Below are 15,324 nucleotides of genomic sequence, written 5' to 3'. Positions count from 1 at the left end.
CAGGCCTAGGTACCAATGAGACCATCAGACAGAGTCAACAGAACTTGCGTGCCCCGCCCCCAAGGAGCTCCCCGGGATCCGAGGGAAGTGAGGCGGGGACTGAGGATCAAGCCCCGCTTGTCCCTGCCCCTTCAAGGGCCACTTTAAAGAGGGGGAAACCGAGGCACACCAACAAGCAGGTGCTCGGCCGGGGTCACACACAGCACACAGGGGCCCCAGTCACCTGGCCCCAGAGGTCCTCTCACCGTGTTCCAGGCCACAGCTGCCCACCTTGGCCTCGGGCCCTGGGGGCGGCTCCGGGGGCAGTGCGAGAGCGAACTCGGGCTTCAGGCCGTTGGGCAGCGGTGGCCCTGACTGGGGCGGCTCCGGCTGAGGCTCAGACGACCCTGGGTCCCGAGTGCTGACGGCCTCAGCTGGCGTCCGGGCAGGTGAGGTGGGCAGGAAGGATACGGCAGGTGGGGATGGAGGACGAGGAGGGGCAGGTGGGGAAGGAGAGGCGGGTGGCACAGGAGGCTCTGCCCTCTCGGGTGGACTCTCCACCCGGGTCACCACAAACACTTTGTGGCCCCGGCCCGGGCTGGACACGGAAATGCGCTGCTCGGTGGGGGAGGAGGGGCAGCCTGGGGGCCTCCTGTCCCCAGGGCCCAGGGAGTCCGTGGGGGGCACCAGGGCGGGGCAGGGGGCCTCAGCCCTGTCCCCATCCTCCTCCTCCCCATCCTCCCCCTCGGAGTCTGAGTCTGAGTCCGAGTCCGGCCCGGCGCCGGGGCCGGGGCCCCCGTTCTCCTGCGCCTCGGTGGCAGGCTCCTCCGCGGGCGCGCCGGCGTCTGGCTGGGGCTCAGAGACAGCGATCTCGGCCATGGAGGCCGACGGCTGCAGGCACTGCCCCTGCTCCTCCCGCGCCAGCGCGAAGTTGCGCCTGCAGCCGTTCTGGATCTCAGCGAGCAGCGCCTTCTGCGTCTCAATGAAGCTCTTCACCTGTGGACAGAGCGGGCCTGGCTCGGGCTCTGAGTGGCCCGCACCCAGCGGGTCCTGGGGCTGCCCCCAGGCCAGCCAGCCCCCCACCCGCCCGCAGGGAAGAGCGCACTCACCGCCTCCTTCTTGGGTTCGCGGTCAAGGTCCAGGCGCAGCAGAGAGTGGTTCACCTTGAGGGCCAACGACAGTGCCATGAGCCCGCCCGTCTTGATCTCGTTCTCCCGAAGGTCCAGTCTCAGGAGGCGGGGGCTCTCGGCGATGAACTCCGCCACCGCCACCGCGCCTGGGAGGGGGACCGCAGGGGCTGGCCACGGGCCCACACCCGGCTGGCCGCCCCCCGGCCTGGCCAGCCCGCCTCCCGCGCCCGGCCCCGCGCCCTACCCTCGCACGTGAGCTTGGTGGAGGCCAGGCCGAGGCGCAGCACGCTGCGGTTGCCGATGAGGCCGTTCTTGAGGTTCCGCACGCCCTCGTTCCCAATGGGGTTGTGGCCCAGGTTCAGCGTCTCCAGGCTGTGTGTGTGCGGCTGGAGGGAGCGGCGCCCGAGAGCCAGGAAAGGCCCAGGAGGCCAGTCAGGAACGAGGCAAACGCACACGCTCTCTCCTCGGCAGGGCGCCCCAGTCCGAACACCGGCACGTTCCCGCTTCGGGCCAAATCCCTCGTGTACTCAGAAGTCTCCCAAGAGCCAGCTGCCCCGTCCACTCGGCAGCCCTCTGAGCATCCAGCCAGGCCCCTGTCCCCACAGCCCGGGCCCAGCCTCTGCCCTCGCCAGCAGCCCAAGGACTCTGGGCACAGGCCTGACCGTGGATAATTCTCAACCTGGGTCTGAGTCTCTGTACCCTGTGGGCTGGCTTTAAATACCACATAACGGAAAGATTTAAGACTTCCTGATGGCTTCCAGAAATGCTAACTTTCTATGCAAAACATTTTCACCTCGTACAAAGCGTTGTACCAGGCTATGGTGCTGGATGCAGAGAGACAATGAAAGAAGGGCTACTTTCCTCAAGGGAAAGAGGGTGCAGAAGCAGAAGCAAAGACCAAACAGGGCTGGAGGAAGACAGCAGGTTCCTGAACTGGCAGGACGAGCAGGACGGGGAGCCGCGACAGCCGGAAGATGGCGAGAGCCGGGGGTGGGACAGGTGCTGGGCCGGACCGCGCTGCCCCCTCCCCTCTCCGGCCGACTCACCAGCGTCATGCCCAGGAAGGCCATGCCCGTGTGCGTGAGCTGGTTGTTCCACAGCACCAGGGTCGCCAGCCCCTTCCTCTGCTCCTTGAGGCCCTCGCAGATGTAGGCCAGACCTAGGGAGGCCCGTGGGCAAGTCCTGTCTGTGGCCGGGGAATCCCCCCGGGGGACACTGGCCCGGGAGCCACCCCACCAGCACTCAGAAGCCCCTGCCCCAGCCTGCCCGGCCCCACAGGCTCTGGCCCTGACACCTCCTGCTACTGCCCGCCCTGCCTTGGGCCTGGCACACACAGCTCCCCGACTCCTGGGCCGGGAACGCTCCTCCTCTGGACACCCTGATGAAGGCCTCCACCATCTGTTTCAGATCTCTGCTCAAATCTTCCCCCTCTCACGGGACAATCCCGGTCAGCCTAACCTCGGCAGACAGCTCAGCCCGCCATCACTGCTTTATTTTTCTCCAGAGCACGTTTCACCATCCGACAGACTCAGCAGTCCATTAAGATATCTTGGCTTTGTCTCTCCGGAGGGCAGAGACCCCTGCCGCACTCACGGCTGTGAACCCCGAGCCGACAGGCCCCGCGCGTGGGAGGTGCTCAGTACACGTAGTGTCCGGGCCCAGCTGCCCTGCCGGAGGGCACTGTCCTCACTGTCCCACTCTGCACCCTCTCCCGCAACCCTGTCCACACTGAGGCCAGGGGACTCTGCTCGACGGTGAACAGGGACGAAATCAAATTCCTCCCGCTGGCAAGGCCTTGCTGACTACTCCCTCTTCGCTTCTCACTCACCTCCTGGCTCACCAGGGCTCTTCCCCCCACCCAGATAGCTAATATCTAAGCTCTTTCCCACCTCAGGGCCTTTGCACTTGCTACTCCCTCTGCCTGGATTCTCTGCCTAGGCTTTTAAAACGGCTGGTTCCACCCCAGCCTCCTCATTACCGCCCAGAGGCCCCTTCCTGCACACCTTAAACAGCTTTCAGTTGACCCTTTATCCCAACATCCTTGTTTCCTCCAGGGCACTTTCCCCAGATTGAATTATTTCAATTATCTGCTCAATACCCCACCTCATCCTGAAGGAAGCGCTGAGCTGTTCCCTCCTCCAGGATTCCTCCCTGATCCCCAGACTGGGTCAGACACCTGCCCTGGGCTCCCACAGCCCAGCCCGGTCTGAGGCGTCACCACGAGGGCAGGGCTGGGACTATCTCGGCCACTACTGTGCTTCTTGTACCACGAGCACCCGGCTGGGCACACAGTGGGTGCTGGGCGACTGGGGTTGGGTGGGGGCGCGCGGCCCTCGCACACACCTGAGTCCAGTACGTGGTTGTTACGGAGGTCCAGGATCTGCAGGGAGCAGTTGAACTTGAGCAGGTTGCCCAGCTGGGCTGAGTCCTGCAGGCCATTGAGCTTGTTGTCGGCCAGGTACAGCTCCCGCAGAGTCATGTTCATCTTCAGGGCCGTGGCTGGGGGAGAAGGGGAGGGTACTGTGACTGGCCAGGCCCAGGGGACCCGGCCAACAGCCCGAGCCCACCAGCACACCGCCCTGGGGCTCACCGAGCAGCATGAGGGGCCGCCCTGACAGGCTGGCATTCTCCAGGTGTAGCACCGCCAGGCTGCTGCGGATGCGCAGGGCACGCGCCACGAAGGGCGCCGCGTGGTCCAGCAGGGGCGTGTTGCGGGCGTCCAGGTACTGCAGGCAGCTTGTCTGCGTGGCAGGTGTGGGGCTGGGTCAGGCTGGCCCCGGCCCTCCCCGCTCCGGGGGACCTCCCGCCCTACGTCCCAGTATCCCCGGGAGCAGCAGGGCCACCTGGTTTTGTGGCTGGGGACACTGGCTGGTGAGGGAAGGCCAGCCTGGGGCCGCGGGGGTGAGCGAGGCAGTGCTGGTGACAGCTGAGCTCGCTGACTCGTGTGTGGCAGAGACGCCCCGTATGTGAGTGAAACGGGAATGGCGACCACAGCCGCCTCCAAGGGACACGTTATAGGCAAGTGGAGGAGGAGGGGAAACGCCTGAAGGGGGAGAAGGGGCCGGGGCGGGCCTGGAGCAGGGTGCCTCTTGGCACTGCCTCCTCACTGGCCTGCAGGCTGGGGCCCAGCACCCTCTGACGGCTCGTGGACCCAGGCCCTACAGGTTGGGGGCCCTGGAGAGGGAATGGGTAGGGGGCACCCACCTTGCGCATCATGTGGGCGGCGGCCTGCCAGCCCCGGGTGCCGATGTGCTTGTTGAAGGAGATGTTGAGGTGGGTGGCCGACTCGTAGTACTCAATCATGTCGAAGAGGGCTGAGGCACCCTGGGCAGAGACAGCGGGGCTCAGCCTCAGGGTGCGGCTGCCCGGGGAAGCCAGGAGGCAGGGGCTGAGCGACTGGGGGCGGGAGAGCCCTGGTGCTGCTCTGGCACCTCTGGGTTCTGGCAACCAACCCTTCCCCTGTCCTGCTGCAGCCGGTCTGCTTCCTCTTACTCGCCCCCCAGAGCGGTCTAAGTGATGTGCTGGGTGACCAGGACAGGCCTCTGCCGTCCCTGGGCCTCAGGTCTCCAGGAGCCCTCCCCCGGGCTCCTGGTGGCCTCCGGACCTGGGGAGGTAAGGACACCTGGGCATAAACAGGGGGGCTGCTTTCAGAATGTTTCTTAAACTCTCTCCCCTGCAGGCACTGTGATTCTCAGCGGGCGGGGGGGCACGCGTTCCTGGAAAGGCTCCTTCCTGGTGGTCATACACCTCCCCTCCGGCTTGGCTCCCCAAGTCTCTCCCTTGCTTACAAACCCCTGCCTTTGGGGTGGGTCTGTGAGACCCTTCTCTGGGCCTCACACACAGTCCAACATCCCCCGCTCACTCTGGCCACAGTGGACATCTCCCCAGTCTTGTCCCTCAAGAGGTCCCGCCCAGCCTTGGTCCAAGGGGGTTCCCTCCTCCTGCCATGCCCTCCCCCCAAACCTCTAAGAGGCAGGGAGCTCAGGGAGTGGGTATGGGCAGTGGCAGGCTGCTCACATCTTCGTCCAGGTTCGTCTGCTCCAGATCCACGACCTTGAACTGCAGCCTCTTGAAGACCTCTTCCAGGGCCTCGCAGGTCTTGTAGTCGAGCTTCTCACCTGGGACGATACAGAGCGCCGTGTGCGTGCACATCTACGAGTGCCCTTGTGCGTGTACACTTGCGTGTGGGTTGAGGGGCTGGGTGGAGACACGGGCTCCGGGCCAAGCGGGGGAGGAAAGGTCCTTTGCCCCTCCCCACGGCTCGCAGCACCTGCCTCACCTCAGGAAGGGCACCCACACCTCCCTGCTCGCTACCCAAGGGGTCCCGGCCCCGTCCAGACACACACCTTTCAGGTCCAGACAGTCGATACGGTGCCCGAGGTCCGTGAACTCCTGGGAAAGCAGAGTGGATGGTGGTTAAGGCAGGAGGACACCTGCAGGCGCCAGGCTGGACCTCCCTGAGAGTGGGGCAGCCGGGGCTCTGAAACAAGCAACCTTGGAACATTCTGGAATGAGCCATCCAGAGGGAAGGCACTGAGGCAGTGCTTTACCAGCACGACCAGGCTGGACAGGTGGCAGGAAAGGCACCTGTGAGAGACGGCTGGGGGCGAGCAGGCCAGGCGTACAGCAACACCCTCGTCATATAAAAACGGAACCTGCCCTCGCGTCTGTGTACCTCTAGATAGTGACTCGTTCTCTATTTATAAAGGCACAGAAAGTCCAGGGGACGAAAACCCCGAGCTGTCACCAGCGGGGACTCCTGGGGCATGGGACGTGGGCAAGAAGTGAGAAACAGGTTTTGCTTTTTATATCTGTAGTATTTTAACTTTTTTTTCAAGTCAGAGAATATACATTACTTTTGTCATTCAGACTTTTAAATTTGGTATACGTGGCTTTTCCCCTGGGGAAGAGAATTGCTTTGGGGAGTGGAAGATTCTTGACAAGTAACTTCCTACTTCACATAATTCTGTACTGCTTAAACATTCAGGAAGAGCCCGATTACTTTTACAGTCCCCTGGCTGGCCGACCAGGCTCGGGGCGGGGGGAGTGCTCTGTACACCCTCTCTTGCCCGGAGGGGGCTGGGGGGCGGGGGGAGGGTACCCGCCACGCCCCCCCGCCCGCGGCATTACCTGGAGCTGCCTGAGGAGCTTGGGGATCTGCCTGCAGCTTAGCTTCTGGCAGGCCTGCTTGTAGGCACCGAGGACCTCATCCACGGTCACGTTCTGGGCTGCAGGCAGAGAGGACCCAGGCCTGTGACTTCCCACACCCCTGGGTCTCTTTCCCCCACTCCCGCCCACTGGCCTGTGCCATCCCCCCTCTCCCTCCCCCTCCACGATAAACCTTCCTTCCAGCAACCCACTGAGCTCAGTCCTGCCTTGAGGTGCCTCGCTGTGACTGCTGCTCTGGGGAGGTGTCCCCGGATGGCCCCAAACCAAGCCAGCGCCACCCTCCCCAACTCCCCAAGGCTCCCCAAACACCTTCACGTGAACATTACACAACTACTATCATGCCATTTTTCTACTTGGCAGCTGTCTCCCCCTCTAGACTGCGAGTCCCAGAAGGGCAGGGCTGGGGCTGTCTTGGTCACCACTGTGTCCCCAACACCATCCAGCACAGCGCCAGGCCCAGAGCAGGTGTTTTGATCTGTGCGGGTTTGTTTTTGAATGAGAGAATGAATCCACACTTCGACCTTATAAGGAAGTGGAGCTCAGAAAAGTGAAGCACCTTGCCCAAGGCCACACAGCTGCTAAGCGGTGGAGCCGGAACTCGGCTCTTAACTGAGATGCCACGTGGCTTCTCAGACTCCCCGCTCCCTCAACAGCGAAATACTCCTGGACGGTACTCAGGACGGGGCTTCCTGTCCCAGGGATATGGCAGCCGTCAGAGTCCCTGACACGGCCCTGGTGCCCCATGGTTACAGGCAGTGGCTCCCGAAATGAACAAGGGGATGCAGCCCAAACCCTACAACTGCACAGCCCTGTCCTCGGGAAGCTCAGGGCCTGTCACCACGTGGAAAGTAAGGCTGGCCTTTGCACAGATTTGCCTTTTTTGGACGTTTCACAAAAATGGTGGTAAACAGTATGTGACCTCTGGCGGCCAGCTTCTTTCTGGAACATAACAATTTTGAGTTTCGGTCCCTTTGTAGTGCTACGTAGTAACTGTCAGATGTATGCATTTTGTTTATCCATTCGCCAGGTGAAAAGATACCTGTATTCTTTTCAGTTTTTGGCTATAAGAGCTTGGATTTTGTGCTGGGGCAACCAGGAGGGCAGGAAGAAAAGGCTCTGAGCAGGGGAGGGACAGGGTCAGGCCTGGGAGCAGAAAGCTCTCAGGGCCAGCCGAGCAGCAGATGGGCCAGCGGGAGCCCCTGCTGAGCTTCTGGGCAAGCATCTCTGAGAGGATGCTCCCTCCGGCCACTGCTCTGGCCGGGGGCCGTATGCCCCGACCTCATCAAGCAGCACCCTGTCTTCCAGGGAAGGAAAGCTGCCTCCCTGGGGTCAGGCAGCTGGTAAAAGGCAGAGTCAAATATTTGCTCTAGAACTCTCTCCACTGTGTTGGGTGGGGCTGCTGGAAGAAAGAAGCCGACAGAGGCCCCAGGCTTCCCAGAGGGCAGGCCCGGTCCTCTGCCCCTCTCTTCCTCCTTGGGTGGAAGCAGGCGGGGTGGAGCCTGGGTGAAGCTACAGGTGATCAGCAGCCTTCCCCAGTGTCAGCTGCCCCCCCGCAGGCCTAGCAAGGGAGCTCTCTGACGTGCAATCGTGTGCCTGGTGGCTCCCAGCTCTTGGGGGCGGGCGGGGGAACAGGAGCTGGCCTGCAGCTGCCTCAGGGAGTCCAGCCAAGCAGGGGCCACTGACCCCCAGGGGGTCCATGAACTTGAGTGGGGAAAAACTGCCTTTTTATTTGCACTAACTGAACTGAAATGAAATTCAGCATTTCCTTCTTACTAACACAGCACAAAAAAGAGAGAAAAAAGAAATATTGTTTAGCAGACCCTGGGACTCTGTCCTCAATAGAAATGGCAGGTGTTTTCACATCACGTAACAGTTTTTGTAGATTCTGAATGCTCATCACTACTTTGGAAGTCATTCGAGCTGCTGCTACATCCTGTTATTTCAGGTGTCAACAAGGAATAGCATAATTACTAGATCACGATTTTTTAAATATTTAATAAACTGTATTTTAACTGATATCCTTTGTAATCCTACTTTTTGCCTTTAAAAATCATCACTCCAAGAAAGGGCACACAGGTTTTATCAGATGGCCAAAGAGACACACTCCCTTCAGTAAAGGCCCCCAGGCCAAGGTGGGGTTGGCCTGCTCATGTCAGATGCGGATGAAGTAGGGTACTGGGTACACATGGGGTCGTCACTAGCAGTTCTCGGTGTCCTAGACCAGGGGTCCCCAACTCCCGGGCCACGGAACGCTACCGTTCCACGGCCTGTTTAGGAACCGGGCCGCATAGCAGGAGGTGAGCAGCGGGCCAGCGAGTGAGCTTCATCTGCTGCTCCCCATCACCCGCATTACCGCCTGCACCATAACCCCCACCCGCTCCACCTCCGGTCCGTGGAAAAAGTGTCTTCCACGAAACCAGTCCCTGGTGCCAAAAAGGTTGGGGACCGCTGTCCTAGACAGTCTACAGGGAATAAGAGCCCTAAGCAATCTCTCAAACTGCAGCTGGTCCTTTAGGTGTTCAGCTCTGACATCCCTTCCTCCAGGAAGCCCTCCCTGACCGCCTAGGACTTTCAGCTCCTGAAGTCCCCTGGGATCCTGCCCAGTGGGTCGGTCTTTGTTCTGACGAGCCTCCTGGTGAGTTCAAGGCCCAGGGTCTCTGACCTTGCCACCTCCATACCAGCCACAGGTGCCATCCAGCCACCCCTTCAGCCAGACGCCCATGGGGTTTGGATGCAGGCATAGCCTCACACAAGGTCACAGCCAGGGTTCGGGGAGGCTGCACCTGCCCACTCATGTACAGCAGGGCAAGCTGAGAGCAGGGGGTGGGAAAGATGGACATACTCAGAGACATGGGGGTCTAAGGCCCAGGGCAACTGGAGACAAGAATGACAAGTGCATCTTGTCACTTTCCTCTGATGCTGAGACACATGTTCAAGGTGGGGACAGCACTAGGGAAAGACACTAAAGGAACAGAAGCGGGGGTTCAGTCGGTGCACTGTGGCGTGGGCTCGGCAGCCTGCAGGCACCCCAACCCTGCCTTGATTTCCCCAACAGCATCACGAGCACGTCCCCAGGCCTGGCCCGTCACCAGTGGGCACACGTGAGTGTCAGGTGGGTCGGGAAGAACCTCGCAGTAATCATTACGTATGTGTGTGTTTCATTCATACACTAAGAAGAAAGAACTATCACATCAAAACCATCACTTGGAAATGAATGAGATGAAACATATTCAAATTTTTTAAATGAACCAATTAAAAAAAAATGGTAAGGGAACGGCAGTACAGGTGGTTCGGAGAAATAACGTGGAGCATCGAGACAGCACTTCCGCCGCGCCAGGCGCCACCCAAGCACTGTACAAGCTGGCAGGGCTGGCCCAGGCCGGCTGGCTCAGCCCCGGCCGCCACACACTTGCTCATTTGTGATGTTGTGACGAAATCATCAAGACCTCTACCTCAGGTCATCCGCCCTCGACTTGTCCAGCCTTAAGCGAACCGCACAGGCTGCGGCGAGTCAATGGGCCGCTCTCCCAGGCCGCAGTGGCTCCAAAGCATGGGGCCCGGCCCTCCAGGCTGCAGCTCGGCACCCACAGACATGCATGTGTGCCCGGTCTACCCTGAGGATTCAGCGTGCGGGCGGTGAGCTGGGGAGGAGGAGGGCCGCCCATGCGGTGTGCTGGCTGGACACTAGGGTTGGGCCGGGCTGGGAGGCCCGAGTCGGAGCTCTGGGGCCAGGTTCCAGAGGGCGGGGCTGCAAAGTGGTGAGGGCCCCACTCCAGCCCGAAGTCAGGGGGCTTGGATCCTGGCTCCTCCCTCCCGTGCTCTGCGAGCTCGACTTTGGGAAGGCCCTCCCCGGGCAGCATCTCACGCTGCCCACCGGAGACGGGGCATCTCATTGCACGGTTGAGAGCACGGGCTGAGAGCACGGGCTGAGATGTGCCAAGGTCACGGCTTTGAATAAGAGGACCTGCATTCCAATCCTCGTCCTGGTGAGACCGTGATAAACATTCTCAACAACCTCTTTCCCTCTCTGAAAGGGACATCTGTAGGGTCTCAGGAGATAAGGGACGTGAGGGCACCGCCAAGTAGCTACCCAGTGCGGGGCCTGACTCAACAGGAGACAGAGCTTGAGAAAAAGATGACGATGGTGGTGGCCGTGGTCACCACTCCCAGGTATCAGGCACTTACTCCGTGTTAAGACACCACTCTGAGCACTTCCTACGCACAGTTTCATTCAGCCAGCTGCGCGATCCTACGAAACTGGCAGCTCTGTCTCCATTTCGTAATAGAGGGAAGCAAGTGCAGAGCGGGCAAGCCGTCTGTCCAAGGCCACGGAGCCAGGAGCGGCAGTACTGGAAAGCACACCCAGACCTGTCTTGCTCTGTAACTGGAACACGGCTTCATTCTCACATTACCTTGACAGGCCTGAGCGGGAGGCAGGGGCCGGGGCCAAGACGAAGGCTCGAGCCCTGGGGAGGGACGCTGCTGCGTGCAGCGGGTACCGGTCTCCTAGGAAGAGGCTGTGGGGCAAGCGGAGACTGCTCCCCCTCCCACCTGCCCTCACAAAGGGACAGACAGAAACCTGAGGCCAGGCATCAGGTGACAGGCAGAAAAGTCTGTCTCTCCTTTGCACACAGGTGCAAAGGCACCCACAAGATGCAAGGACAGGTTGGGCACCAGGGGGCGATGACTCAGGCCACCCCTGCCAGCCTGGAGCTGGTACTCATTCAAGTGGGAGTCAAAAACCAGGAAGCAACAGTGGGGGGTGGGGACGGAGTGGGGACAAGGGGGTAGGGGGCTAACTCTCACTGCTGGGGCTTCAACAGCTAGTTGGAGACACGCATGAGACAGATACAAATACAGCGGTGGCAGTGGCCCCTGGGAGGGGAAGTGTGACAGGGTGGGAACAGGCTTGGCAGGATCCCGGGCACCAGGAGGCCAGCGTGGCAGGAGGCGGAGGCGGGAGGCGACGGGGACACGGCCTCAGGAAGGACTTTGCTCTCAGCCTGAGACAGGGGCCACCGGGGCTGGTGCAGAGCAGCGCCAGGAACTACGTGAGGTCTAGGGAGGACTGAATCTGTAGGAGAGCAGGGTTGGGGAGGGGGAGCCCACTGGGTCCCCTAACAGGGAGGCCGCCAGGACTGGGCACACCAGAGGTGACGAGCGAGGCAGAAGCTGCTGGGCGGCCCAGAGCCAGGCCTGGGTTCTAACCCCCACCATTAGTTAACCGCAGGTGGCCTTCACTCCCCAGGGCCTGGCCACTGCATCAGCAGAGCCTACCCTGGGAGGCTCTGTCACGCCCTTCCTTCCCCAAAAGGGAAGGGCACCATCGCCGTCACCCCACCTGACAGTGGAAACTGAGAGTCTCGTGGCAAGTGGGCGACCAGGCCCATGTGGACCCCAGGACCCCGGCTCTCCAGGCTCTTTCCTGCAGGACTCCCCAGGCTCTTGTCTGTGGAACACAGTCCTGCCCTACCCAGGCCGCTTGGGTTCACACCTTCAGAGGGGACCAGGCCAGTGCTGAAAAGGCACATGGAAGCTGGGAGCTAAAGCCCACACCCCCAGCAGTCCCCCAGGCAGACGGCGCGTCAGGCGCACACCTGCCCCTGTGGTGAGGCTGCCCTGGCCTGTGAAAGCACCAACCGGCCCGCTTCGCCTCCTGCTTCCCTGGGTAGACGGGCACTGGTCCCACCACCTCCCTCGTGACGCCATCCCAGGACCCCAGGGGGGGACGTCCATGTTACCTCCACTCCCCACTGTCCTCCCAAAGCCCCTGTCACAGTGGCTGACCCGTGTAGGGCCAGCCACAGCCCCTCCCAGGGCCTGTGCTGGAACTATCGGGAAATAAGAGCTCTCTGCCCGCAGGGGTCGCTGAGGTCGCCTCCCACTTCTGGAGCTGCTGGCAGCCACCCTGGCAGCCACCAAGAGGAGAGAACCTCGCGAGAACAAAGCCGACTCACAGGAAAGGTGACCTCAGAGGTGAAGAGAGACAGAGTCCCGACGGACGACGCTGTCTGAGACCCTGGATCCAGCGAGGCCTGAAGTGAAACTATTCAAGGCTCCTCAGATCCATAAGCCAATAAATTCCCCCTTTCGGCTTCAGCCCCTTGGAGTCAGGCTTCTAATCCAGGATGCCAACTTAGATACCGTCTTGCTATTCATCAGTAAATATCGCCCGAGGCCGACTGCATGCCAAGCTCTGCGCTGGCACTAGGAGGACAGGGAGGCTCTGACCGGGTGCCCTGCCCTTCAGGGCTTCTCATCTGCGGAGGGGGGCATGCAGACGACCCAGGGAGGCCCTCGAAGGGCGCTGTGAGGGCTCCGGACTGAGCTAGGAGGCTTGTCCATGAATGGGGCCCTCCCCCCCTCACCGGGCACTGTGCTCTAGCCTCACCCCACTCTTCCCTTTCCTCCCAGTGCAGGCCCAGTGCTTCATCACACCTCATCCTCTCCCTCCTCCTATGCATCACACTCTGATTTCAATCCTCGGCTCAAGGGTCCCCTTCTCTAGGGAGCCCTCCATGACCCCTCCTCTGGGCTCCCCCACCTCAGCCCTGCCCACACTGAACTGTCACTGTCTAAGGGACCAGTCTGTCTCCCCCCACTGGACCGGGAGCCCCGGGGTTGTGGTCCATGCGTGTCCCCAGCATTGCCCCAACCAGGGCCAGGCACAGAGAGGGCACCAGGATAGGGCGAAGGAGTGACGGACAGATGGAGGAGCTCTCATCCGGCCAGCGTCCCAGGCCTCAAAGGTACACTGAGCCCTCTTGACCTTGCAGGGCGGGGGGTGGGCGTGGGGGCCTGCTCCACGTGCAGAAGACCAAGGAGGCCCGGAGAAAGGCGAGAGGGACGCCAAGGCCCAGACCCGGCCAGAAACTACTCATTCTGTGAGGCAGGCTCTCAAATTCAGAGCGCTCCCGGTATAGAAAGGTGCAAGGTGCTCGTTATTTCACCCCGACTCCCTACCAGGCATCCTGCCGGGCACCCTGTGGCTGGACCTTTAATCCTCATCAGAGTCCCGCAGAGCGCACTCCCTATCAATGCACAGAGGAGGGCACCTCTGGGGATGCTAACTGGCCTCCTAGGGTCATGCAGCTGGGAAGGGGTGGGGTGTCAAAGCCAGGACTGTTCCCGTCTGACGCTGGTGCCCTGCGGTCCTCAGGCCCCTCAGCTTCAGGCTGGACACAGGGGTCTGGTGGGCGGCAGAAACGCAGCCTTCTCTAACAGAAGGACAGGGAGGTTGCCAGAGGGATCCGTCTTTCTCTTTGTGGTTTCTGGGGACTGGAGAGCCAGTCCTGCCCTGAGCAGGGACGCCCTCCGGGGTTTCCCCACAGCACCTGCTGAGACCGGGTCTCCATAGGACATCCACAGGTACCGGTGGCTTCAGGTGAGAAGTTCAGGTGTGGGACAGCCTTCTCCCCTCCCCCAAAGTCCCCTAGTAAGCAGCCACCAATTCCCCCACATGCTGGCCCTATCCCAGAGCCCCCGTGTGGACAAGGAGACAAACCCAGAAGCATTCGCAACGCAGCATCACCAGCCGTGAGAGGGAGCGAGGAGGGATCACGGAGGCATGGAGGACAGGCCGGCTGGGATCTGCTGGGAAGAGAGCATCTGGAAACGTCTCCCAGAGAAGGTCTTGAAGAGTGAGACAGCAAAGGGGGAAAGGCATCCTGGGCAGAGGGAGCATTGTGGACAAAGTACAGAAGCAGAGACTGCACTGTGCGTCTGGGTGGTGAGCTGCAGGACTGGGAGGGTCCAGGGTATGTGAGAGGAGGGGGTTGGCAAGGAGGCTGGGGGAGGCCACCCATGGAGGCCTCAGCCGCTGAGCATGGACTGGGGGTGTCTTCCTAGAGGTGCGAGGGCAGACCCGGCTCAGGGGCTACAGTAGTCAAGGTCCCCACCCGATCTTCATCAGTGACAGAGCCACCTGGATATAAGGCCTCAGGGCCTTTGCACCTGCTGCGCCTCTGCTCAGAGCGCTCTTCTACCTTATATCCTCATGGTCTCCTCTCCCTCCCGGCCTGCAGGTCTCCGCTCCAACACTGCCTCCTCGGAGGCCTTCCCCTACCACCCTACAGAAAACAGCCCCCTTTGTCCTTGTCCATCCCTGTACCCGGCCTCACTCTGTGTGTGTCCTTGTCCATCCCTGTACCCGGCCTCACTCTGTGTGTGTCCTTGTCCATCCCTGTACCCGGCCTCACTCTGTGTGTGTCCTTGTCCATCCCTGTACCCGGCCTCACTCTGTGTGTGTCCTTGTCCATCCCTGTACCCGGCCTCACTCTGTGTGTGTCCTTGTCCATCCCTGTACCCGGCTTCATTCCGTGCGGCACTACTCACGACCAACAGAAAGCTTTAGGATCTGTGTGTGCTTATGCTGCAAGGAGGGCAAGGATGTCACTGCTTTCGTTCACTGAAGCAACCCCAGAAGGGCACACACTGGGTGCACAGCAGGTGCTGACCATTTGCTGACAGAGCAAATGAAGGCAGAGGCTGGGGCAGGCGGTGGGTCCTTGAAGTCAGAAGGACAGGCAGCTGAGTCCCCAGCTCTGCCCAGGCCAGCCGGGTGAGCTCAGGGAAGACTCCTTCTCTCTCGGCGCCCCCTACTCAAGCAGTGAGGGTGTGCGTATGATGAGGTCACAGATGGGCCTGCTTAGCCCAGAGTAGCCACTTCCAGACATCCCCTTCAGGGGCCTGGATGCTTCCTGCACTCCCGCAACGCCACACACATCCCTCCCACGGCCTGGGCCGCCCCAAAGGTGGGGCGGGGGCAGGACAGAGGCAGAGCAACGCAAGGGCTCCTGGGCCCCAAGTAGGGAGGAGGCAGGGAGCACCCACAAAGCTGTGGACGGGGGTCCCACCGCCGCCGCAGACATGAGGCTCTGCGGCCCCTGTCTCTGCAGAGCCACGTGTCTCATGCTGCCGACGTGTGGCTCTTCCTCATTCCCTGACCCGTGTTGCCCTGGGCACAGAATCAGAGTGTGCGGGGCCCTCAGAGGCTTCTCACGACCAGGCATTTCTCACGGGGGTACTTCACTCGGCCAGGCCACGG

General features: G+C 61.3%; 1 protein-coding gene and 1 long non-coding RNA gene across 5 annotated transcripts in view; one reads left to right on the top strand and one right to left on the bottom strand.

Moving 5' to 3' along the window:
- The window catches only part of PPP1R37 (protein phosphatase 1 regulatory subunit 37), a 45,217-nt gene that overhangs the window by 2,753 nt on the left and 27,140 nt on the right, over positions 1–15,324 (bottom strand). For 2 of the 4 annotated variants that reach the window (XR_012328017.1, XM_033844374.2), the window contains exons 2-11: positions 6,240–6,337; positions 5,456–5,501; positions 5,127–5,227; positions 4,314–4,433; positions 3,700–3,850; positions 3,453–3,608; positions 2,156–2,268; positions 1,354–1,495; positions 1,089–1,255; positions 271–975 (exon numbers count right to left, since the gene is read on the bottom strand). Coding sequence is in view for 3 of the 4 variants with exons in the window: in XM_033844374.2 (XP_033700265.1) it covers positions 271–975; positions 1,089–1,255; positions 1,354–1,495; positions 2,156–2,268; positions 3,453–3,608; positions 3,700–3,850; positions 4,314–4,433; positions 5,127–5,227; positions 5,456–5,501; positions 6,240–6,337 (1,799 nt within the window). In the remaining variant the exon portion in view is untranslated. Of the gene's footprint in view, positions 1–245; positions 976–1,088; positions 1,256–1,353; positions 1,496–2,155; positions 2,269–3,452; positions 3,609–3,699; positions 3,851–4,313; positions 4,434–5,126; positions 5,228–5,455; positions 5,502–6,239; positions 6,338–15,324 lie in introns of all 4 variants that reach the window. The other 2 variants (XM_073795991.1, XM_033844372.2) reach the window with 1 other exon arrangement.
- LOC117308979 (uncharacterized) lies at positions 9,492–12,377 on the top strand. Its single transcript, XR_004523238.2, has 2 exons — positions 9,492–9,914; positions 12,141–12,377. It is a non-coding gene; the product is annotated as an uncharacterized lncRNA (long non-coding RNA).

The sequence above is a fragment of the Tursiops truncatus genome, chromosome 19 (assembly GCF_011762595.2).
Source record: "Tursiops truncatus isolate mTurTru1 chromosome 19, mTurTru1.mat.Y, whole genome shotgun sequence".
NCBI lineage: Eukaryota > Metazoa > Chordata > Mammalia > Artiodactyla > Delphinidae > Tursiops > Tursiops truncatus.
Note: the sequence above shows the minus strand (reverse complement) of the source record. Positions and strands in the feature narration are given on the sequence as shown.